Source organism: Taudactylus pleione, unplaced genomic scaffold, assembly GCF_031769625.1.
Source record: "Taudactylus pleione unplaced genomic scaffold, aTauple2 ptg000114l, whole genome shotgun sequence".
NCBI classification, from domain to species: Eukaryota; Metazoa; Chordata; class Amphibia; order Anura; family Myobatrachidae; genus Taudactylus; species Taudactylus pleione.
Genome location: NW_028284516.1, coordinates 21,024,131 through 21,050,688, shown reverse-complemented (window position 1 = coordinate 21,050,688; position 26,558 = coordinate 21,024,131). Strand labels below are relative to the sequence as shown.

Here is a 26,558-nt window from a genome sequence, read left to right as displayed (position 1 = left end):
ACTTCTGTATAGTGAGATTATCAATACTTAGTTATACTGACAGGAGAGTACTGGGAGGCGTTACAGATTCTGGGGTAGAGAAAGCAGAACAATGGAAGTGTAGTAATAGTGAGCTCGGCAAGCAGCCTTAGTAGCACCGTCATAGGAATTGCATAAAGTAATGTAACAATAATCTACGAATGCATTTATCCCATAATAGTTATATTAGATAAATACAAAAGGAAAAAAATACATTGTTGAAGTCCGTTTAAAATCTTGACCCTAGATACAAGATTGGAACCCTTACCACGGCCCAAAGTTATCAGTAAAGGTGTCAGTAATCTTTGTGGGCACATACAAATATTATATGCAAAACAGCATTCAATGAGTGTAACATCTTCTGAAATTCACAGAAGTAATATATATTTTTTTATTTATGGTTTATTCTTATTTAATCGGTCAGATTTTTTAAAGTAAATTTTTCTGAAATGTGACTGGATCCTCTTTTGATATTTTCCCCTCAACTCACTTTAAAATTGTTGTAAAGGAGAAAAGTGGATAAAAGCAATTACAGAGTAAAGTGCCCCATACATCAGGTGGCTATTCCACCGATTCTCCAATCTGACCAGAACTGCTGATCTGCTGGTCAGAAATGCCAATCGGCGGCCATCGATCATCGCCGATCTGAGGGAATCTGTGAAGTTCTTCATGTTAAAAATCCCCGATTTTCTGATCACGATCATATTTTGATCATGATTGGCAAATCAGGGAAATTCAACATGTTGGATTTCACTGATGCCCTGACCCCTGCGTCTGAGGATCAGGGTATTGGCCCAAATCATCGCTGATATACACTATGGGGCCCTTTAGACCATATTCCTGATTCTGTAAGCATCAGATCTACTTCAGGACTTTTCATCTACTCTCAAAATTTCTCCATAAACCCTCCTCATTTGTCTCGTCATCTCCATCTCTAGGTTCTCGTATTACAGAACTCTCAACTTTACTTATGCTTTATCTAAGCTAAACTTTCATCCTCTTCACCTTTTGAGGGAATTAATTAAAAAATAAAGACAATGACAAAATATATTTAAAAACCCCCCATTTATTTATAGTTTTTATCACAAGTAAAATGTAACTTTTTTTCTCTGTATTATAAAATAGGGAATTCTTACAAACTTGTCCTATAAGAGAAACAAGATGGTGGAGGCCTCATGACTCACAAAGAATCATCCTTCAGCACTCAGGAGAGGAAAAACCCCCTGTGGAGGAAACCTCTGGGGACCCATGGCTGAAGGACTGCCCGTCCCTCTGGGCATTAGGAGGATATGCAGAGTTTGCCCAGGCCCCCGTGTAGTGCTCTTCCGTATCGTGGGGTAACATTGTCTGGTGCTCATTAATGATTCCCAGTGTGATCACCAGACAATAGCTTTTAGGTGGGTAACTCCATCTGTCTACGTTATATAGTGGGGGAGATAAAGTTCCTCCCTTCACCATTTTCATTCATGTTTTTCCCAATAGAGCTGCTGGTGCGCATGTATGTGCCTCCGTAATTCCAGATCCAGCAGTGGCAGGGGGTGTTCTACCGTCCACTGAAGAGGAGTGGGGCTCATCCTCTGCAATGTGGCTGTATATGATAAGATGAGCCCCACTCCTCCGTAGTGAAGGGGTTAAATGAAGCCCAAAGTATGAGATATAGGGCCCGATTCAGACCCGGATGCTAAGCCGTGTTCACTTGCTATGGGCAATTGTCGCCCGTCTGCGCATGCAGCAAAATATGCATGCGCGAAGGCCGCGAACCAGTCTGTGCAATGGAGAAGTGCTCGCTCGAAACACGCAGACGGGCCGCTCCTTTGAGTGACAGATAGTGCCGTTTGTGGGTGGTAACAGGGGAAGGTCCAGGAGAACAGGGGGAGTGGATGTGCGAACGCAGGCATGTCTGAGCATCAAAACGGCATTCTTTGGGGGTGCATAATTAGCGTGTCAGCGTCATTGCACATGTCACCTGGTTGTATTTCAGCCTGCAGTGATCGCAGTACTTGCAGCGGGGTAGGGTCTACCTTAAGGGCTGCGAGCAGCTCCGATGGCTCTCGATGTTACTGAATAATCATACACTTCCAGGAGATGACGTGTGCTAAGAAAGAAAAGTGGGCGTCATTACACCGGCGAGCGTTCACTCTGCTGTCGCTCTCTAAGACATAGATGGCGTCCTTTAGTCTGGCTCTGCGATCACCTCATTTGCGTATCCTCCCCCTGATGGCTGCGAGAGAGCGCAGATTAGCGTTCGGGTCTGAATCGCCCCCCATAGTTATTAAAATTATTAATGATAGTGGGAGGGGTGTACTAAAGGGAAAATGTGTCTAAAAATATAAAAACTAATTTTCTGAGTTTTGCCTGCATTTCTCAGCTCTGGAATGTATTACTTTTGGGAGCATGAACCCGGTAGGCAATGCCATCTATACATGGCATTGCCCAGTAGAAGCCTATGAGCTTTTCGCATTGTGCACCAAGATGGATCCAATCATGTCCCTCCCAGTGTCCCCCGTGGCACGTGCGCAATACGATGCATGCGCAGAAGGACTCCCTGGTCATAAACTGGGAAGTCCAATCATCACAAAGAAAAGATCTTTTCAAAAAAGCTGTTCTTTGCTATTTCTATTGCTATTTCGCAATTCTAGGTACAAACCAGCATTATTACCGCCGGTATGTACCCGATAAGTAGCGGGACGCAGCTGCTGTGTTGGAATATGCTAATGCTGCAGAAGGCGCCTTGTGTAAATAGAGGTTTCCTGCAAGCTTGTGATCTGCTGCTGTGTCTGAGAACGCAGCATTGGATCATCTACAAAAGCATCTGAATAATCCTCAGGTTACACAGGATGGTCGGTGTTTTCACTATGAAGGGGCCAGTGAAGCTGCGTTGGAAGATGCAGCCACTAAACTCAACACTTAACGCACCTTGAAAATGGGGCCAACACGTCCTCATTTTCAAGAAAGCTGGTCATTAGCACCCCTTTCCCCTTCCCCAAGGTCATTAGATCATGGGCAGGATGCATCCACACTAAAAATGAGGTCAAACCTCCAAAAATGCAGTTTTCAGTGGTTTGACAGCGCTCCTGTATGCATCATGCTCCAGAATGCGAAGATGGTGTTGCCTAATAGAAGCCTATGGGCTTTTCATTCGAGTCTTCCCCGGCTTGTGCATGCACTGCCAGACAGCCTTGCATGCGCAGAAGGACTCCTAGGTTAACCCTGAAGCCCTCACAACGCAAAGGACAGCTCTTATTGGGAGAGCTGCCCATTGCTCAAATCTTCATGCATACAATGTTATTAAACGCTGGTATACATGTTATCAGTGGTGATATACATCACATCCAAAATGCAATGTTTGATGCATCCCACCCCATGTATTATAGTAGTCATGCTCCAAACCTGCAGACACATGAACTGAGCTGCCCTTGGGGCATATTTATTATTATCAGGTTTTAGACCCCATAATTATAAAATCTTATTGCTGCTATTTGTTTCAATAAGAAATGATGTTCCGCCCGGATGTATTAAGAAACCCATGTGCAGGTGTACACCAAACAAATCTGCCTTTGAAAATTATTATGGGGCATATTTATCAACAATATTTTTACTAATATAATGTGAAAACGGGGGTTTTCATACCCTTTTCACATTATTTTAGTATCACATAAGTGTATTAAGGGGCAGTTGGAGCAGTTTTCGTTAAAAAAAACTACTCCAATCCCTCCAATTCACATATTTGTAGTAAGCAGATCGCATTTCCCATAAATCTTGTAATGGGAAATGTGATCTGCTTGAAATCTACTAAAAATACATTGATAATAATAATAACACCATCTTCAAATGACGTTATTATGGCTTCCCCCCCCGTTCCCAGACTCCTGCTCCACTCTGACAGACAGCCCCTGTGATCAGCATACATAGCTAAAAAATAACAAAAAACACTTACATGCACTGGGACCGGCAATCGGTGACCGTCAGATCAGCTGATGACTTCAGCTAAGGTGCAGTAAGGTGCCGACCAGTCAGAAGAGACCACCGCTCAGCCCCTGGTTTAGGTAAGTGTTATCTTCTTTATTCACACCAGGGGCTAGGACAGCAGCAGGGGGTAAGGCAGTGGTGGCAGGGGGGGCCACACAGTGTCAGTGGCGGTGGGGTACAGTTTCGGCTGCAGTGGGGGATGAGAGCAGCAAAGCCAGGCAGCAGCAGGGGGGCCAGGGCAGGTACTAGTAGAGACAGGAGAGGAGGCAGCCGGGAAGACAGGCAGCAGCTGCTGGAGACGCATCTGCAGACACCTTCTCACTGTATTTTTTCTGAAAACTACAGGGAGATGTGTGCGGAGGGGATTCGCCGGGGCAGAGATTTATCGTAAGCACTGTCCTGCCGCAGAGTCAGAGCTTTATCACAAGCTCTGTAATAATGTAAATTATCACTATGTGATAATGATCATTGTTTTCACTTGAAATCCTCAGTTAAATTGCAGATTTTAATAAATAGGGCCCTATATATTTTTATTTATTTTTTTAAAATGTTTCCTTTCTCAATTTAAACTCGTAGGAATAATATGGTAGCTCAACAAGGCCTACCATTTTATCAAAATACACAATCTACTGCATTAAATGAGGGCAGCCTGTTTTTATTTGGCACATGATGGGGGGGGGGGGGATCTGGCTTAAGAGCCCTCTATCTGTGGAAAATTAGATTTTGTGTGTACTTTTTTAGTTATTGTCTGGTACCACCAGACAATAACTACTGAGAGGGCGCATTGATTGATAGAGGAGACTCCCCTCTATCAAAGCAGTTTACCCCCATGTGTGTGTGTGGTCATTATGGGGGAGATAGGGCACAATGTGCTCTTCACCCATCTAAGGAAAACTTTTTTTTTTTTTTGTCGTAGCGTTGAGTGATATTGTCTGGTGATTACAGGTGATTACCAGACAATGGGGTCTATGTACTAAGCAGTGTTAGGAGACAGAGTGAAAAGTGATGTCAGTGATAAGGTGCCAGCCAGTCAGCTCCCAACTGTCATCTCATAGGCTGTGTTTGAAAAATGACAGTTGGGAGCTGATTGGCTGGCACCTTATCACTGACTTATCACTTTTCACTCTGTCTCCTAACCCTGCTTAGTAACTAGACCCCAATAGCTGCTAAGGGGGCCACATAATTTGATAGAGTAACTCCCCTCTTTCATAAGTGGGTGGCTCCACAATTACAAAAAACGGAAAATGTACTGCTGGCTGGTGATCACCATCCAATAGCTACTAGAGCCACATAATTTGAAAGCGGGGACTCATCTCTTTCAAATATGTGGGCCCCACACAGTAGCAGCTGTTATTATGTAAATGTTAGGACACATTGTACCCTTCTCCCATATATGGAAAATTATTGTTTTCAATATTGTAGGGTAATATTATTGGGTGGATCCCTAGACAAAAAGTAATAAGGGGCACAAATATTTGAAAAATGGGTGCCCCTTAATTATTTATAGCCAGGTTGTTGGAGATATTCACCCAGGTCTGGACTATATTATTTTTCTGTAGTACAAGAGATTGATGTATGGTGATCGTCAGACATCAGCTTTGATGTGAGCATACTGTTTTAAAGAGGGGACACCCCTCTTTCAAATGAGGATTACCCCCCAGCTGGCTACATTATATGGCGGTGGAAATAATGGGACTTAAATTCCCTCCCCCCATTTTACTTCATTTTAATTTTTTTTCCAATAGTACTGCTGGGGTGCATGCTAGTGCCGCTGGCACTTTTAGATGTTACAGCAGTAGGGGGCGCTATACCTGCCGCTGCAGAGGAGTGGTGCTCGTCTTTCACTCTGCGGGTGCATATGACAAGACAAGAAGGGGTTCAATGGATTCCAAAGAAATATAGATATAGTTTTAACATTTATTAATGATAGTATCGAATAAAAATTGCTAACGCACAATATAATTCTCTCACAACTACGCACATGAGTCAAAGTGGAACATTCCACAATATCAGTATACTGGGATTTAGGAGATGGAGTCTAATGTATTTAATTAGGAACACAGGGCCTGATTCAGACCCGCTCACAAGCGCTATGCACTCGCAAGCAGGTCGATGGCCAGGCAGCCTCGGAGCAAGCGAGAAATCACTCGCTCCAGGGCTCGTAACAAAACGGGGCGGCTGTCGATGTTGATCAACAGCTCGGCCCGTTTTGTAGGCGGGGAGGTGGGGTTGCTGGCCAAACTGAGGCGTTCCCGAAGGAACACCTGCAGTTTGAGGGTGGCCCTACTGACATCACGAGTGATGTCTGTAGTTGAGCTTCCTGCTCTATTAGAACAGGAATCTCACTGGGGCTTGCGGGAACGAGACCCTACCACAAGGGTCTCGTCGCAAGCCCAATGGTCATAAGGTCATACATTATAGTTGTTATAGTTGTCATGCTCCAAGCCTGGAGAGGCGTCTAACAGCGCTGTCCTTAGGGCATATTTATTAATTATCAGGCTTTTAGACCCAATGAGTATAATTTCTTATTGCAGCTTTTTGCATCAATAAGAAATGATGTTCTGCCCGGATGTATTAAGAAGCACATCCAGGGACAGGGGGTCTGACAGGAGCCCATCCTGGCATTGTACAAAGTACAGTGATTGCTGATGTGATCACTTTACTTTCTGCTAAGAACCCCCAGAACGCTCTACTGCACATGTGCGGTCATCAGACTGCGTTTGTGCGAGTGGCTATTACCGGGGACAGACCCTATGGATCCCTCTCCTTGTAAATCATGGGATATATAGCTACAATGGCCACCTAAAGATGGCGTAAGCTACCGTGGCTAAGCAATTCTGGAGCCTGGTCAATTTCACAATATAGCAGCCCTCATAGAGGGGGGCTCCTACTGCGATCAGAAACTGTTAAACGACCGCAGAATTTTCTGATATCTGCTGCAGAACTCCTGTCATATTTTCTGATGATGCTCTTACATTTTGTGGGTATCCTCCAAAAATGGCCATTGTTGTGGGGATTTCCAGCAACATGTGTTTAAAAAATATGCCCCCATGTCTTTGTGGAGTTTCTAACTTTATGCCAGTAACTCTGTCAGTGAGCTGTGCATTGTCAGTGTCCTGGGTGTGTATGAGAGAGGCAGCAACAGCAAAGCTCTGAAACAGGCAGTTACCATTATGACATCACAATACTGCCTCACTCACCTCACCAGACTGACCAAGACTGGTTATATCTGGTCTGGGGTTGGTCTTCTGCATGACTGACATAAGGGAAATATTGGGGCAATTTCAAGAAATTTTGTTCCACCCAGATGCATTAAGAAGCACATTTAGGGACAGGGGCTCTGATAAGTGCCCTTTCCTACAATGTGCAAAGTAAAGTGATCGCTGATACAGTCATTTTCCTTTCTGCTACAGGACTCTCTGGCGAACTACTAAGCATGATCGGTCATCAGACTGCGCTTCTGTAAGCGGCTATTACTGGGGAGGGACCCTATGGATCCCTCTCCCTGTCAATCGTGGGATATGTAGCTACAATGGCCATGTACAGATGGCGTAAGCTCCCCGGGACAAGCAATTCTGGAGCTTGCTAAATGTTACTATATAACAGCCCTCATAGTGGGGGGCTCCTACTGCGATCAGAAACGATTAAACGACCGCAGAATTTTCTGATATCTGCTGCAGAACTCCTGTTATATATTCTGATGATACTCTTATATTTTGTGGGTATCCTCCAAAAATGGCCATTTTTGTAGGGATTTGCAGCAAAATGTGTTTAAAAAATATACCCCCATGTCTTTGTGGAGTTACTAACCTTATGCCAGTATCTCTGTCAGTGAGCTGTGCATTGTCAGTGTCCTGGATGTGTATGAGAGAGGCAGCAACAGCAAAGCTCTGATACAGGCAGTTACCATTATGACATCACAGTACGGCCTCACTCACCTCACCAGAATGACCAAGACTGGTTATTTCTGGTCTGAGGTTGGTCATCTGCATGACTGACATAAGGGAAATGTTGGGGCAATTTCAATAAATTTTGTTCCACCCAGATGTATTAAGAAGCACATTTAGGGACAAGGGCTCTGATAAGTGCCTTAAAGTGATCACTGATACAGTCATTTTACTTTCTGCTACAGGACCCTCCAGCGAACGACTAAGCATGAGCTGTTATCAGACTGCGCTTGTGTGAGTGGCTATTACCGGTGAAGGACCCTACAGATCCCTCAGGGCCATAGCTAGGGTAGTGCGGCCAGTGCCATCGCACAGGGCACCACAGGTTAGGGGGCGCTGTTTGGGCCTGTCAAATTTCTGTTTGTTATCATTCTTGATTGTAGATTCCTCTTATTTCATCCCCAGCATCTCCTGCCCTCTCCTATCTCTTCCTTGGCACTTCCTCATGAAGCCATGGCCATTTTTTGGGTGCATTATGTCCCTTTCAAAAATGAAGGGGGCGCCAATGCTCTTTCTGGCACAGGGCACCAAAAAGTCTAGTTACGGCTCTGAGATCCGTCTCCTGATAAATTGTGGAATATGTAGCCTATGACCATTTAAAGATAGCGTTAGCTACCAGGGTCAAACTATTCTGGAGCTTGATCCATTTCACAATACAGCAGTCCCGATAGAGCCTTATGGGAGCTCCTATTGCGTTTGGAAATGGAGAAACCACTGCAGATAGCTCTGATTCAGGGGCCTATTCATCAACACTAAAATAACGTTTTTAAGGACATTTTCCTTAATTACCATTATTTTAATATTCATGAAGACACTTAACACAGGAGATATCACTGATATCTCCTGGTTAAGTCCGCCTGCGTTAATTTCCACACTCCCCATACATTAGTACATTAGTATGGGGATATGGAATTAGGCTATTCCTCAAATTCCGAAAATTATGTATTTTCGGAAATTGATGGTGTTACTATATGCCACTGTCAGGTGGCTTACAGCGGGTTACCCTTACTTGCTGTCAGCTGGGCAAGTCCTCCGCCGGCTCCCTCCTTCACTCTAGTCACTTCTCAGGCTCCGTTTGCTGCTCTGACAATATGTTCTCACGGAACATATTGCCAGAATCTTTTTTTTTTTCTTTCTGAACTTCACTGTGTTCTGCCGGGAGAACATATTGTCAGAGCAGCAGCCAGGGCTGTAGGTGACTGCAGCGGTCAGGTAAGTAGGGCACAGGGAGGTCAGCGGAGGGGTGGAGGGGGGTTGGGGGGACAGACAATTACCGCAGCTGTAGGCAGTGCTGCCCATGCACTGCTTTTACGGATGTAGCGGCACATGCGCAGCACTGATTACAGCTGTGGTAAGGTAGATTAGGTAGGAAAAAGTATCTATTTCCCGAAAAGCTGTCATCGCAAAAATGATGTTGTAAGACAACTTGTGACAGAAGGGAAGTATTTATTTATTATTTTTATTTTGCACATATTATTTGTTCACATTATTCCCTAAGCGCTAGAGGTTTTGTTCACTAATCATATTTCTTATCAATCATCTTTCACGGCCTTTAGAGTGGCCAAGGTTTACATTACCTCAGGCAGCTGCTCCCCATTTGTGCCAGTGTCTATTTGCAATATCTTTTGTTCCTATATTCATGTACAATTACCTGTCGAGGCGTCTTCGGGCGGTGTCCGGCCCCTCCGCGATCACTGTACACAGTGAGAAGACAGACATATTGGGAACCTGATATGCCTGCTCCTGACTGCGCATGCACCCACATCTGAGAGCAGCAGGTCAGGTCAGATCTGCTGCAATGGACGCTGGGATAAAGGGGCGGAGCCAGTGCCGGGCAGACAGCAGGGAAGTATGCAGATACCCTGCTCTGTTTGGCTTGCGGTACAGATAACGCCATCCTCAGATGGCAAATCTGTACCGCAGGATGGTGATGTGATACAGGCATGGAGCGGGGGTGCTACTGGAGAAGTAATACACTTCTCCACAGTAAACTTGCTCCACGAATAGCACAAAGCTTCATGAACCCATAGTTTGTTAATATTACAGTGTATCAGTTATCACCTCAATTATGATCAAAACACTGTTTTTGGCACTGACCTCCCTCAGAAGTATTGGCATACTTGTAACTACACATCATATTCAGGGCTGACCCGATAAGCTCAGCTGGCCCTGCACCATACCTCCCAACTTTTGGAGATGGGAAGGAGGGACAGGGCGCGCGCCGAAGGCGCGTGCGTCCGAAAAGGGGTGGGGCTTCCAGAAAAGGGGCGTAGCCACATGAAAACGGGGCGGCGCCTCGCGGCTTCCCCCCGTTTTCGTCACTATAGGGGGTGTGCCCGGCACTCTCTGAGATGCTGGGCAGCCCCCCAGGCTCTCCCTACGCTAGTGAACAGATGCCATGCGATGCGCACGGCATTTGTTCATCTTCTGCACACCCGCTGCTAGGCAGAGCAGTGGGTGTGCTCTCCCCAACTTCCCCCCCCACCGCGGGACACTGCGGCCCGCGGGCGGGACAGCGGGACAGTCCCAGAAAAACGGGACTGTCCCGCTGAAAGCGGGACAGTTGGGAGGTATGCTGCACTGCAGGGAGGCGCCGGACGACATTGTGCTTAATCGTTTAAGTTGGAGTCCATACTCTGATGGAAATTCTGCACTTAGCATGGGGCAGGTGCAAGTTTTGATGGTGTGTCTCATGGTAGTGCCTAAAATGCACCAAGCAGGATTGTTGCATCTAAAGGCACAAAGTAGGCATCCTAGTACTCGCACATTCAACCGTGTACACTCTTGTACACCAGGTGAAGGGCTTTTACTTAGCATAAAGTCACAGAATCATGCTTAACTACTCTCCCAGAAGGCGCGGGAGACTCAAGATTATTTGGGAAGTACCCTGCACCCCCAGAAGAGTGGGTGAATGGGGAGATTTATCCCAGAATCACAATTTTTTATGGAGGCCGTACTAAAATGATGAATTGCAACATTTTAACCCTTCCCTATGGACCCACAAATCGCAGCATTTCGCCTAATGATGTGATAGTCCGGCCCCCTACCCCCAGAGCAGTCAGCGCATCTCCTTTCCGGTTTTCTCCTAGAGAAGATCACTTCATGTCAGGAAGTATGCACAATATGTGACTATGCAGGGGCGTGACTAGAAATTTGTGGGCCCCATACCAACATTTTGAAGGTCACCTCCCCCCGGCACAATGCTTCAATAGAGACACCTCTCTTCCCAGCGGTTATTCATTTTATGCCCCATAGTAGTGCCCTAGTTCATTTTATGCCCCATAGTAGTGTCCTAGTTCATTTTATTCCCCATAATAGTGTCCTAGTTCATTTCATGCCCCATAGTAGTGACCTAGTTCATTTTATGTCCCATAGTAGTGCCCTAGTTCATTTTATGTCCCATAGTAGTGCCCTAATTCATTTTATGCCCCATAGTAGTGACTTAGTTAATTTTATGCCCCATAGTAGTGCCCTAGTTCATTTTATGCCCCATAGTAGTGCCCTAGTTCATTTTATGCCCCATAGTAGTGACCTAGTTCATTTTATGTCCCACAGTAGTGCCTTAGTGCATTTTATGTCCCACAGTAGTGACCTAATTCATTTTATGCCCCATAGTGGTGACCTAGTTCATTTTATGGCCTTAGTACATTTTATGTCCCACAGTAGTGACCTAGTTCATTTTATGCCCCATAGTAGTGACCTAGTTAATTTTATGCCTCATAGTAGTGACCTAGTTCAGTTTATTCCCCATAGTAGTGCCCTAGTAAATTGTATGCCCCATAGTAGTTCCCTAGTTCATTGTATGTCCCATAGTAGTGCCCTAGTTCATTGTATGCCTCATAGTAGTGACCTAGTTCATTTTATGCCCCATAGTAGTGACTTAGTTCAGTTTATTCCCCATAGTAGTGCCCTAGTTCATTTTATGTCCCATAGTAGTGCCCTAGTTCATTTTATGCCCCATAGTAGTGACCTAGTTCATTTTATGCCCCACAGTAGTGACTTAGTTCATTTTATGCCCCATAGTAGTGACCTAGTTCATTTTATGCCCCATAGTAGTGACCTAGTTCATTTTATCTCCCATAGTAGCACCCTAGTTCATTTTATGTCCCATAGTAGTGCCCTAGTTCATTGTACGCCTCATAGTAGTGACCTAGTTAATTTTATGCCCCATAGTAGTGACCTAGTTCAGTTTATTCCCCATAGTATTGCCCTAGTTCATTTTATGTCCCATAGTAGTGCCCTAGTTCATTTTATGCCTCATAGTAGTGACCTAGTTCATTTTATGCCTCATAATAGTGACCTAGTTCATTGTATGCCCAATAGTAGTGACCTAGTTCATTTTATGTCCCATAGTAGTGACCTAGTTCATTTTATGCCCCATAGTAGTACCCTAGTTCATTGTATGCCTCATAGTAGTGATATAGTTCATTTTATGCCCCATAGTAGTGACCAGGTTCATTTTATGCCCCATTGTAGTGACCTAGTTCATTGTATGCCCCATAGTAGTGCCCTAGTTCATTTTATGACCCATAGTAGTGCCCTAGTTAATTGTATGCCTCATCATAGTGACATAGTTCATTTTATGCCCCATAGTAGTGACCTAGTTCAGTTTATGTCCCATAGTAGTGCCCTAGTTCATTTTATGTCCCACAGTATTGCCCTAGTTCATTTTATGCCCCATAGTAGTGCCCTAGTTCATTTTATACCTCATAGTAGTGACCTAGTTCATTGTATGCCCCATTGTAGTGACCTAGTTCATTTTATGCCCCATAGTAGTGACCTAGTTCATTTTATGCCCCATAGTAGTGACCTAGTTCATTTTATGCCCCATAGTAGTGACCTAGTTCATTTTATGCCCCATAGTAGTGACCTAGTTCATATGCAGCCTACTAGTTTGGTGTCCCTGTGTGTGTATGCATAGGGTGTGTGTATAAACAGCGTGCTCCATCTCACCTCAAACTTCCAGGGTGTTGCCTTGCAGTAGCTTCTTGGCCTTATCAGCACTCTGCTTTTGCAGCTATAATGATGAAACTACTGTATGCCAGAGAACATTTGCCCTAAGAGCTGATATTCAGGACATAGGGCCTGATTCAGATAATGATGCAGTGCTGATATTTACACAGGTGAGTGATTATTGGCTGACTACGCATACACCGCGATCGCACTGCGCATGCACCAAGGTACCTTAGCAATGGATTTCTTTGCAAAGTGATTGACATTCATGGACCGTTTGGGGGCGGTTACAGGGAATATCGCAGATGCAGGTTTGGGTCTACCTGCATCTGCGATCCCCTACGCAGAAAATATGGACCCAGCATCTCAGTTCACCATTCTGTGCGATCAAAGGGTTACCCAGTTGGTCGATAATCGTAGGGTGTGCGACCACCACTGCGTATTTGTACACAGTTGCTTGGATCTTCAAGTCGCCAGTGGGCATCTCAATATATTAATGGATGCTGTGAAAATGTATTAACAATAGTAATAATACATTCCTGTGGCTTCCCCAGTTGTTATAAGGTTTGTCCCTGGATACAGTATGTCCATATTTCCTTTATGTAATGGCTGCATTGTAATATGATTACTCCAGAAAAGGAGGTTCTGTTACACACTAATAAAGTCTTATTTGAAATGCTCTTATTCCCATAATTGGAAGTAGTTCTAAACTAATAGCACCATGAGTTGTTGGTGTTACTAAAACAGGTCTAACTTTCAAACACATTGCTACCTCCAGAGCAGTTTGTTGATTGTTATTGAAGAGGCACATTTTTACAGAGAGATATGGGAGTGTGCAATGAGCAATCTCTGGATAATTTTCTTAATCATGGCTTTTCTAATATTAATGGTTACCCTCTGCCTCCCCTTTCTCTATCGGATACCAAGTATGCAGGGACGTAACTAGGGGTGTGCGACCAGTACAGCCACACGGAGCACAGGGCTCTGTGGGTGGAACCATTGCCACCCCACTGCCCTTGCTTCTGGCTAGCAGGGCACCTGGAACGGCACCCTGCAGCCAGTACCATTGCGGCAGTGCCGCTTCTATTGTCCTTTGGACGCTACAGACAGGCACCCTGCCGTAATTACAGCTGCCCGGGGGCATCTTCAAGACTCTCCGGGCACTGCTGCAGTTTCGGGCACCGGCAGATCTGCCCCTATACGCAATATCATGTGCAAAGGGAGGCCGGGCCGGCACAGGGCACTCAGAGCCCTTTTTACGGCTCTGCAGGTATGCACCGGTTAAACACACAATCACAACGGCTGTAATCTACACAGGTCTCCCCACCAGCCAGAGAGTCCACTGTATGCACACAAGCTCTATGAGCCATGCTCTCCCTCACTTTCTGCCCAATGAACCTGAACCTGACCAGATCCACAAAGTAAGTCCACTCTGACTTCCGCCAGGTATTGTACTTGATGGGAAGCACATCAGGGTCCTCCCTGTGGATACTGCCCCTGGAGTATAACACTAGCTTGTGTGACGCAGTAGTCTTGGCAATGGGGGCAGCATTACAGTAACCAAATGGGACAGTATCCAGTGATGAGTCCCTTGCCACCATGATATTGCACTTAAGGGCAATCACTGCCTGTTATGTTCCTTCTCTCGTTTTTCTTCTGTTCAGCGGCATGAAGGGATGGTGGGCCCCAGTGGCAGTCCGGGCCCCATAGCAGTGGCATACTGTAACCACAGCCCTATGACCACGGAAAAAGACGCTAAGCGGACGCAGCAGCCTGCAATTCACAAACAGGCTCATAGTACATACTGGGCCTGATACAGCAAGGATCACAGTTGCTAATACACACGCAATCTGCTGATTGTTGCGTTCTGTGCATGCGTATGCATCACAGTGCATATGCGCGAGCCGGCCACTGCGATCGGGACTGTGATCGCAGTGACTACGCAGACCCTTCGCAGAGTGAATGACAGGAAGTGCCGTTTGTGGGTGGTGACAATCATTATTTTTTACAAGAATGTGGGCGGGATGCATGACGCAGCGCATTTTGAATGCTATGCGTCCTGCCACTCATCTCAAGCAAAAAGGTGATCACTAATGCCGTATGCTTGAAAAAAAGTTCTCGCGGTAAGAGCTGTACTTTGCGATAGAAGGATCTCTGGGTTTATTACCCAGGAGTCCTTCTGCACATGTGTCGAGTGCCGCACATGCCGCATGGTATGCTGGGAGGGATCTGATTTAATCGATCTGATTGTATGTAAATAGAAGCCCATATGCTTCTATCAGGCAATGCCATCTAAAGATGGCGTTGCCCACTGCATCTAAGCCCCGAAATCTATCACATTCCAGGGCTTGGTGCATATGCGGTAAGCGGCCAAACCTTTTTGATCGCAAAATCTGCTTTGATGCATCCCGCCCTGTATCATCTTGTGCCGGGACAGAACATCAGAGAAAGCCCTATCCTGGCGAATAATACAGCCTGCTTTTCCATACTTGTGTGTCTCTCAGGGACCCAGAGCTGCTGGAGATCTGCTGAACTGTCCTGAGGGCACCAGGAGGGGAGCATGCGGCTACTGTCGGGGATTCGAGGGGCTGTCCTGGGGCCGCAGGAGGGAAGCCTGTGGCTGTTCTGGTCCATGGGGCTATCAGGGGCTGCAGGAGGGGTGCCTGTGGCTGTTCTGGGGGCAGCAGGCGTGGAGCCAGGGGATGCTGCCAGAGATCTGTGGGGCTGTCCTGGCACTGCAGTGGAGGAGACAGCAGCTGCTGACAAAGACCTTCAGGGCTGTACTGGGGCAGTTGTAAGGGAGCCAGCGGCTGCTGCCAGCGACCTGCAGGACTATCTTGGGGGCAGCAGGAAGGGAGCCAGATGTTGCTGCCAGTTTGTTGCTGCCAGTTTGTTAACAGTTGCTATTCAAATGCAAAATAGCAACACTAATGAGAATGATGCTGACATGTGCCATGGAAATGTGAATTATGCTGACGCCTGTATTTTGAATGCTAATACTGCCTGCATGCAACTTTGCAATTGCGATCCTAACTGAATAACCACCTATATCCTGATATTTATACCAATTGTATATAGGTCTACTTATGTTTGATATGTCGCTTATAAGATCCAGCAGATCACCCTGTGGGCCTAATTCAGACCCGGTCACTCCGACAGAGCGCTCGCTCTGAATCAGGGCCGGGGTTTTTTTTTAGAACGGCCTCCTGGCCGCTCACATAGCTGTGGGTGACCACCCACAGCTACAGCGAGCGGCCATGATGATGGTTGCGATGGTCAAGACCATCGTGACCATCGGACTTGCGACGAGACCTTTGTGGTAGGGTCTCGTGGCCGCAAGACGCAGAGAGATTTTGGCTCTAACAGAGCCGGAATCTCTCCAATGACATCACTTGCGATGTCAGTGGGCCGCCCCCAAACGACAGGCGTTCTCATGGGAACGCCTCCAATTGTGCAGCCACCCCCCACAGCCTGCCCACCAAAGGGGGCGAGCTGTCACTCAACATCGACAGCTCGCCCCCTTTGTTGCGAGACCCGGAGCGACATAGTGCCTGTCACTAGCCGGCTCTCGCGCATGCGCATGACGGAGCCGGCTGCTGTGCGCATGTGCTGTGGGCCACTATCGACCTGGTTGCGAGCGCTCAGCGCTTGCGACCAGGTCTGAATCAGGCCTAGTGTCTGCTGAGGTCCAGCTATGTTCTCCTAGCTTATGCAGAGGCAGCTTTTTCTATCAGGGGCAGAACTATGGGAGACAATGGAGGCGCCTGCCGCCGGGCTCCAGCTCTGAAGGGGCACCTCCTCAATTGTCCACAACATATTCATCCCACTTAGGGCTGTATTTATATAACCGGAGTGTACCATCACGGCCGTCCAATACATGGCACTCCTTCCTGGCACCTGAGAAGCCACCATACACTAGTGGAGAGCTCCATGTCAGACCATCAGCTGCCGTCTTCTTCTTTCTGTAGCCTGTCTGCATGCAAATTGCTACATTACAGTGTCAACGGCTGCCTCAGGGCATCTTGGATGAACTTACGCCACTGTTTTCTACAGATGTGTCCTCATACACCTAGCCTCAATAAGCCATGCAGCGCGAGACGCCTGCCAGGTCCTTTGCAACTTGTCTTGTGCTCAGCATCTTTTTCACCCAAAACTGGTGTTAGTTGCAATTGGATGTGACAAACAGCTTCACGAAAACTGATTAATTTGATACGCAACACTTATATATCTGTGTGCGTCTGAGTCTGGATACAAAACTCAACGGTACTTGGCATGAAAAAAAGCTTCAGCTGCTGTATGGTAGCGCATCGTATACAGATTCAGGGGCCTATTCATCAACACTGAAATAATGTTTTTAAGGACATTTTCCTTAATTACCGTTATTTTAGTATTCATGAAGAGGCTTAACACAGCATATATCACAGATATCTCCTGGTTAAGTCCCCCTGTGTTAATTTCAACACTCCCCATACATTAGTACATTAGTATGGGGATATGGAAATTATGGTATTCATCAAATTCCGAAAATTATGTATTTTCGGAATTTAATGGAGTTACTATCCACCACTGTGAGGTGGCGAATAGCAGGTGACACTTGCCTGCTGTCAGCTGGGCAGGTCCCCCGGCGTCTTCCTCCGTCACTCTGGTCCCTCCTCTGGCTCTGGTGTCTGCCCAGACACTGTGTTCTCCCAGCAGAACACAATAAAGTTTAGGGAAAAAAAAAGTTTTTTTTTTTTCTAAACTGTACTGTGATATGCTGGGAGAACACGGGTCAGAACAGCCACCGGAGCCAGAGGCGTTGCAGCAGGCAGGTAAGTTGGGGACGGGGGGGGGGTATGCGGAGGGGGACACACAGAAAATGACTGCAGCTGTAGGCAGTGCTGCGCATGCGCTGGTTTTACGAATGTAACAGCGCACACGCAGCACAGATTCCAGCTTCGGTAAGTTAGTGTAGAGAGGGAAAACTATATCCCAGAAAGCTGTCATCGCAAAAATTACAGCTTTTCTAAATAGATAGTTATGAAGAGGAGGAATGATGAATTCCTCCGGTAATTAGGTAGAACTCCATGCGAGTTCTAAACCTAATTACCTCCACTGAATTTTAAGTTATGATGAATAGGCCCCATAGACTCAGTCGCACACAGATATACAATTGTTGCATGTCAAATGAATCAGTGCAGTCTCATGAATGGGGTTGTCGCATCTAATTGCTTCTAGAAAAAAAAGAGGACTGTTTGGTGTGACTGCAGCAATTGTGTATGAGGATCACCCCACCCACACGGAACACAAGCTCCTCCTCAGCTGTGGTCTGATTGACAGCTGTCAAACTCACGGCTGCTTCCCCTGAATTTGACACCTCCCGTGGACAGTAGTGATCAGAACAGGTGCTTGTACCATTAAGAAATGGGTAGCCGGTAGGCTGTACCCCTCAACCCCCTGGCCGCCACCATTAGCTGCATGTCTGTGCTGCCAAGGGTGTCACAGTGGTCGACGGCGAGATGGACCCCAGGCCAGCCCATGAGTAACCAGGGACAGTGTCAGGTTACGGCCTAGGATTGGCCGTTACTCATCCCGGCGCCAACTTCCCCTGACTTCTCGAGTGGTCAGACATCAGGAGCAGCGGCGAGTGACGCGCTGAGGATTATTCCTTGGGACCGCTTGGACATCCATGTGCTGCCCCGTGACTTGGTTACTGCGGTTGCCGTCATGGGTGCAGCCATGACAGTCTTCATCACTTGACTGACCCTTTACCCAATGGTAGCGTGGTTGCTGTCAGCTGATGCTGTCCTCCAATGGACTGCTAACTTAGGGCCTGATTCAGAGCCGCTCGTAAGTGGCCGCTCGTTCGCACTGAGCGATGTTCGCACAACTGCGCATGCGTACGGATTGTAATACGAATGCGCAAACCAGTCAGTGCGGCCGAAAATCGTTTGTTCGCTATATAGCGAATGCCTGCTACTTTGAGTGACAGGAGGAGGCGTATGTGGGTGGTAACAGGGGAAGGTGCTTGAAAACGGGAGTGGAATTCAGAACGCAGGCGTGCTTAAAGGTCAAAACGGGCGTTTTAAGGGTGTGCATAATTAAAACAGCAGCGTCATTGACCACGTCACTTGGTTGTTTTATAGTCAGAACTGCTCGCAATATAGTGGTAGGAAAAACCAATCACAAGAATAGCGAGCAGTTCATACGCTGTTCGATGTACTCGATTAATCTAATAAATAGCGGACATGACGTATGGTGCGAGCGGCCAGGGGGCGTATTTTTCAAAATTACGACCGCAAGTTTTGCTCGCTCGTTCAGACTTAGAGGCGTGAACAGACCGCAATGAGCGAACGGTTCATTTGAATAGCCACCCCTTGTTTTTGAACAAACGACCGCAAATAGCGAGTGGCTCTGAATGAGGTGCTTAGGGTACATAACTGGGCTCTGGACAGCAGGAAGTTGCCTGTGCAACGTCGTTTCTTCTGGTGTATGCTTGCCATTACTACATTCTAGGTTCAATGCTCCTCTCTTGTCAGAGATACTTCTAGTGTTTATTCGCAGCTAGTGTACTATGCTCTCGCAAGCGGGTCGATGTTGAGGCCGCGTGCGCAAGCCCCGTAGCGAGAGAGAAATTCTCTCGCTCCGGGACTCACTACAAAAGGGGCGGCTGTCGATGGTGATTGACAGCTCTATTAGAGCCGAAAGCTCACTTGGGCTTGCGGCAGACGAGACCCTACCACAAGGGTCTCGTCGCAAGCCCCAATGGTCGCGATGATCTCGACCATCATGACCATCAACCTGGTCGCTCGCTAAAGCTGTGGGTGGTCACCCACAGCTTAGCGAGCGGCCAGGAGGCCGGATTTTAAATGTGAAGCGGCCGCCCTCATTTAGAGCGAGCGCTTGCATTTTGCGAGCGGCTCTGAATGAGGTCCTCTATACGCAGCTGAGTTCTACTAGTGCTATTCCACTGTGTCTGTCCTGTGATCACGTCCTCTATTCCCACTGGTACCGGATACCTGACCAAAGGGCCGCGACCTGCCTGCTGGGTGCAGCTAAAACTCAAATCCCAATTGGAGGGGTCACTGGTGAACACCTCCCGGCAGGTTAGACCGCGTCTTTGGTCAGGTCTAGCCAACATCCGGTACTTGTGGATGAGGAGGACGTATATCCAGGCCCTCATCTCCGATTCATTTCCCAACCCAGGACCTTGACTTCCAGCTCCTCAGTAGGAGATCTCCTTAACACGAACGTGACAGACAGCTCATCGGCTCCCACAACACTGTGTATTCCCCAGAGATTTATTGCATTTGTACCACTGGTCCTATTGGATCTCCTGGACTTCTTGGTAAATACAGGTACTGTACTTACCCTTCTTGCTGCTTCCCTTGCAGCCCGTGTCTCCTGTTAAGTGCTACTCTCTGAACTTTTGCTTCATAGCTGGACTATGGTTCTCTTGGATTATTCTGTGCCTATTTGGATTGCAATGTACTGTGCCTCTCCCTGGTCTCCTGTGAAGTGCTACCCTCCTGGACTTTTATTTTATTGCTGATATATACTGTACCTCCTGTTACTGCTCCTTCCTGTTATGGACGAACCTTCTCTGGACATCATGGAATGACTCTTTCAAGCCTTTATTGCTTCGGGGCGGAGGGTGGCGGATGAGGTGGAGGCACTGCATGCTGACTCCTATACGCCAGGCTATGTGATTTACATAAGATTGGTTTGCTGAAACCTACAGTAGATTTATATTTCCTCCCTTGCGGCTTGTGTAATGCTTTACCAGTGCTCAGATGACCCTCTTGGAATCTCAGAGAGGAACAAGAGCAGAAATGTCTGCATGATTGCCAGCTCTCCTCCACCATGTTGTTTCTTATTCACCTATGAGTGGTTTCTGTGACCTTTCCCTGGAAGTTGCGGCCTCACTTGGACTGTGGCCGGGCCTCAGACTGGGAGGTTCCTCCTTAACGATTTCAATTCGCCTCAGTTACTACCCGTTGGTTCTGTCTGCTTGTTTCATTAATACTTATTTAATGATTCATTATCCCTGTCTGTTTTTAAATTCTGTTTGAATTTTTAGCTACGAATATCCTTGTATTTTTCTTTTCTTTATCCGCTAGTATTTAATTACCTCCAGGGTTTAATCTGTGATTCCATTCTCCTGTTTTCTCTTTATTTTCTATTTGGTCGTGCTTCTTTTGATTGTTACATTTGGGAGTCTCCTTGTTGGCCCTTTAATCCTGGACTGGATGTTTCATGACCTTAGAGTGCACGGGTTTAGTTCCCTCATTTTCTTTGAGGGGATAGGCAGTGTAGAGTAGTTGGGGAGTTGTTCTATTTGGGGATCCAAGTGTGCCGTATGTTGGGGATATGGTATACAGGGTGGTGGGAATTGGGGGTGGTGGTTTTTATATTTTATTGTCCATGATTTGGTCATAATGACTAGTGTATGTTTATTCATATTGATCTAATCTTTGTTACATGCGTGCCTTTTGTAGACAGGCCGACATCAGTGCGACTATTGTTAGGTGCAGGGGTATAAATGCATTACACCTTTGGGTCACGACCATTTCAGAATGGGGTCGCGACTCGCATGGGGTCAGGATGATGACTCCTCGGATCTCTCAGCCAGTCATCTGAGGAGTTTGAAATAAATTGAACTGTCTGTTACTTCAGACTCCTCAGATCATTGGCCTAAAGCTGGGTACCCACTGTCAGACATATTGCCTGTTCAATTGAATCTGTAGTGCATCGGTAGGTGTGTCCACATGATATGTCTGTTAACTACTTCATTTACAGACATTTTGAATCTACCCTGCAATGCAGCCGATATATCGGCATGTCTGGCTCTGTGTACCCAGCTTTAGAGTTCTGACGAGTCATCAGGCAGCCCACCCCCACACCAGTGCTCAGCCTCTCCGGTCCCGCCCAGCAGCAGTCATACACAGATGCAGGGCCGGCTCCAGGGTTAGACGCTTCCTGTGCAGGATGGGTATTATTCACCCCCGCGAACCTGAAAATGGGTGCATGGCCTAATTACCGCAGGCCATGCCCCCTAAATGATGTTATTTGGGGGCGTGGCATGCCCCCCGTGTAATGTCAGGCTGGGGGTGAGCCAAGCACTCCGTCACTAGCTGGGCTTCCCCCAGCCCTCTCCTGCACTGAATGGATGCTGCGCGCATGCGCGTGACATCCATTCAGCTACTCCGGGGTCTGGCATCGCCGCACAGTTGCGGCGGGGGGGGGTGCCCAACCTACCGACCACCCGCGGGACACTTCAGCCCACTGATGGAACAGCGGGACAGTGACCGAAAAGTGGGACAGTCGGGCATGATGGGAGGGGTGCGCCCACTATGTTGTGGCGCCCCTGTTCGACCACACTGCTCAAACATGCCTCGAGCCAACTCTGCACAGTTGAGCCAGATGACAGTGAGCAGGACTATCTCTCAGTCTGTGAAGCTGCACCCTGGGCGAATGAGTGGCGGGGAACATAAAATGTGGGATGATTGATGTGCAGGAGGGGGAAGAAGCAGCAAGGGAGCATGAGGGGAGTACTGAGCACAGACACTACGAGATGTGTATATGGGAACAGGGGAGCACACAGTATGGGAAGTGGTGTGGAGGAGGAACAGAGGAGCACAGTGTAGGATGTGGAGGGGGAACACACACTAATTAAACACCCACTGCCTATCCCTGGCACCTTCTGCATCCCCATCATCTGCTGCCTCCCACTGCCTCTCCCAGCCACTCTCTGCCTCACCCCTGCAACCCTATGCTCTCATCACCCTTTGCTTATCTCTGCCACCCTCTGCCTCTCCCTACCACTCTTTGCCTCTCCCTGTCACCCTCTGCCCCCAGCCACCCTCTGCTTTCCCCAGGTCACCCACTGCCTCCCACTGTAACCCTCTGCCTTTCACTGCCTCTCCATTCCCTCTGGTCACTCCCTGCCACCCTCTGCCTCCCCGCTTCCACCTTCTGCCTCGCCCCTGCCACTCTCTGCCTCCCCCTGCCCTAATCTGCATCCTCCTGTCAGCCTCTGTTCATATTATCCACTGCCTCTCCCTTGTCACCCACTGCCTCTCCCTGTAACCCTCTGTCTCCCACTGCCTCTCCAGTCCCCCTCTAGTCTCCCCTTGCCAACCTCTGCCTCCCCTGTCACCATCTGCCTGCCCCCTGCCACCCTCTTCCTCCCCTGCCTCCTCCTGTCACCTTCTGCCTCTCCCTACCACCTTCTGCCTCCCCTTGTCACTCTCTTCCCCATCACTCACTGACTGCCCAGCCACCCTCTGCCTCCCCCAGGTTACCAACTGCCTCCCCCTGTAATCCTCTGCCTCCCCAGTCACCCTCTGCCTCTCCCTGCCACCTTCCTGTAACCCTCTGCCTCCCCTTGTCACCATCTGCCCCCTGTCACCCACTGCCTCACCAGCCACCCCCTGCTGCCCCCGTCACTCGCTGTCTCCACCAAGTCACCCACTGCATCCCCTGTAACCATCTTTGTCCCAAGTCACAAACTGCCTCCCCTTGAAACCTATTGCCTCCCCAATCTACAACTTTCTCTCCCTGCCACCATCTGCCTCCCTTCTGTCACCCTTTGCCTCCCTGTCACCCACTGCCTTCTCCTGTCATCCACTGCCTCACCAGCCACCAACTGTCTCCCCTGACACCCTCTGCCCCCGTCACCTACTGCCACCCTCTACCTCCCCGTCACACTCTGCCCTCCTGTCTCCCTCTGCCTCCCCGTATCACCTTCTGCCTCCCTCGGCCATCCACTGCCTCCCTCTGTCATCCTATTGCCTCTCCAGTCTCCCACTGCCTCCCCCTTTCATCCTCTGCCTCCCCCAGTCACTCGCTCTGCCTTCACGTCATCCACTGCCTCTCCAGTCACCCTCTGCCTCCCTGTCATCAACAGCCTTCCCCTGTCACCCTCTGGCTCCCCCTTTCATCCACTGCCTTCGCCTGTCATTTACTGCCTCCCCCTGTCAATCACTGCCTCCCCAGTCTCTCACTGCCTCGCCTGTTACCCTCTGCTTCCCCTTGTCACCAACTGCCTCTGCCTGCCACTCACTATTTCTCCCCATCTCCAACGGCCTCTCCCTTGTCACTCTCTGCCTCCGCAATCACCCACTATCTCCCCAGATATCCTCTGCCTCTCCCTGCTACCCCCAAAGCTTTCACAGGGGTATTAATTTAACATTTGCATGAATGTATTAAAAAGACACATGCAGGGACAAGGGTTCCGAAAGGAGGTGGTCCCTGCGATGTTTAAGACATGAAGTGATAGCATTAGCAGTCAATTCACTTCTGTTTTGTGCAGTGATACTACGCATGCACGGTCTGTTGACAACGCATGTGTGGCAGCCATTCTGCAGTAACTTGCTGGGAACCTGTAATAATTTTTATTTTCAGATGGGGTCGCAGAGCAAATAGTTTGAGAACCCCAGATCCATTTTCTAGAGCCGTATTTTCATTCATCACACTGATACCCAGTAGGGTGAAAGCTTTCAACTTCATAAATTAACACAATTAAAAAGAAAGTGATAACCTAGAGTCTGTAAAGTTAAGATATTTGGTTAACTTTATTGGTTATTATAAATGATAAACAACCACACTATTAATTTGTAAAATGTACAAACATTAAAAAGTGCACTATTACATTTGTAAGAAGTACAGTGTTAGAAATCGATACTAATTTTGGAAGGAATTGCTGTGCGCAGATAATGACACCCTCCTCCTAAGTGCATTCCAAGCCTCCAACTGTAATGGTAGTGAATCACTATTTAGTATTATATCTACTATTCAAGTGAAAACAAACAAGAAAACATTTCACATGGATTCATGGAATATAAAAAAAAGTAACAAAAAAGTGAACGAAACCTGTATTTTTCACTGTAGTGACTATAATAACATCCAAGCCAGTGTGAATTTAACCTGACAAATATCACATAACACAGTGAATTTAATTGCTACAAAATACAGTGCCTCGTTATATACTAACCTCTTATTAATAGAGCTAATGTACTGATTGAATATTTTTTTTCTCTGTGATTAAATGATCAGTTTGCAAGCAAACGCTCCCAAAAATAAAAATACCAGCCCTTTATTTGTGTGATAACCAGTTATACATGTGCATATTTGTAATAGGTTAAGTGTAGAATATTAAAACATACCGTACAAAACATTTGTAAACAACAAAGCTATTAAAATACGGATACAATGTTCTTGATTCATTATTTTTTTTTTGTTCAACTACGATTGTGATGTCTTTCTGGATAATTAGTAGAACTGTAGAAATTATGGAAGCCAACAGCAAAGAATTAAATCCTTTGAGGGTTTCAAAACCACAATAATGATTTCTGTGGCTACCCACTGGTGTTTCATTAACATCTCATGTGATTAAATGACACCTGTCCTGTACATCTCAGCCATTGCTTATGATACAATTGAGAGAGAATCCTTCAGACATCTTCACGGATTGAAATGTCTTAGATATGATCCAGTCATTTCTAATTTCCCAGATGCCTATTTTCTTTTCCACACTAGTAATCTTCATATTGCTTTGTACACTTCAAATGCAAGCCCCCAAATGTGTATTACACAGAGTTGTTAGCTTTCCTGTTTTGCTGCTTGATTTTGTTCATCTGTAGTTTTCTCACTAGGATTTGTTTGTTCATTTTCATCACCCTCTATAATGAAACAGAATGGAATCGTTACAATCATTAATTTAGGCCACATACAGTATTGACGCACAATCTTGAAAACACACACTACAAGCATGATGTACACTATTGTAGGCAAGACAATTTTTGCATATGTGCAATATATATGGCACAATTATACTGTAAATCGCTGAGGATTTCTGTGACCATGTAAAGGTACAAGGTATCAGACTATTATTTTATGCAGTCACTGAACTTTGAGATGTCTTTAGATGCCTGTAACATAATATGGTAGTGGCTGCCTAATTCATTATAATACACATGTTTTAATGGATTATAAATGATGGCATTGCACAGTGCTTAATCAACCATTATGCAGACTGCAGTCTTGGATGCCTGGACTTGGGGCGGGGGGGGGCTTTGGCTGTCGGGCAATAAAATTAGACCTGTGGTAAGCAGCAGGGCTGTAACTAGGGTGGTGCGAGATGTATCACTGCACAGAGCGCAGCTGTTCGCCGGCGACTGTCAATTTTCTGTTTTAATCATTGACACTTGCGGTGCTTCTGGTAGTTTCCTCCTCTTTGAGTCTGATCACACCCAACTGTAAGGGGGATGTAGTAATAATCGCCACAGTTGGAATGCTGTTGCCGACATCCCGACGGTAAGTACTGGGGTTAGGCACTAGGGGGAGGGTTAGGCACTAAGGGGGAAGGGTTACGGTTAGGCACTAGGGGGGAGGTTAAGTATAGGCACTAGGGGGGAGGGCTAGGTTTAGGCAGCGGGGAGGGAGGGTTAGGAGTATGGAGAGTGGGAGGGATAGTATACTGACCGGCAGGTGTCAGTATTCTAACCCTGTCGGGATGCCAGCGTTGGAATTCTGACCATCTGGATCGAGAGTGCTGGCATCCCGTACACAACCCCTGTAAGGCATCTTACTGCAGTGTGAGGGTTGATGGGTTAGAGTCCCGGGTATGACAGTATTGGGAAGTGTGCGTATTAAATAAAGGAGTTTGTAGCTGAAGGTGCACATATTCTC

The 26,558-nt window shown here is 47.1% G+C and overlaps 1 protein-coding gene across 2 annotated transcripts in view; it reads right to left on the bottom strand.

Moving 5' to 3' along the window:
• Nucleotides 1-24,440: 24,440 nt before the first annotated feature.
• Nucleotides 24,441-26,558, bottom strand: part of PKIA (cAMP-dependent protein kinase inhibitor alpha) — a 62,438-nt gene continuing 60,320 nt past the window's right edge. For both annotated transcript variants that reach the window (XM_088471564.1, XM_088471563.1), the window contains exon 3: nt 24,441-25,549. In XM_088471564.1, the coding sequence (XP_088327690.1) occupies nt 25,470-25,549 (80 nt within the window). In that variant the 3' untranslated portion in view covers nt 24,441-25,469. The remainder of the gene's footprint in view (nt 25,550-26,558) is intronic.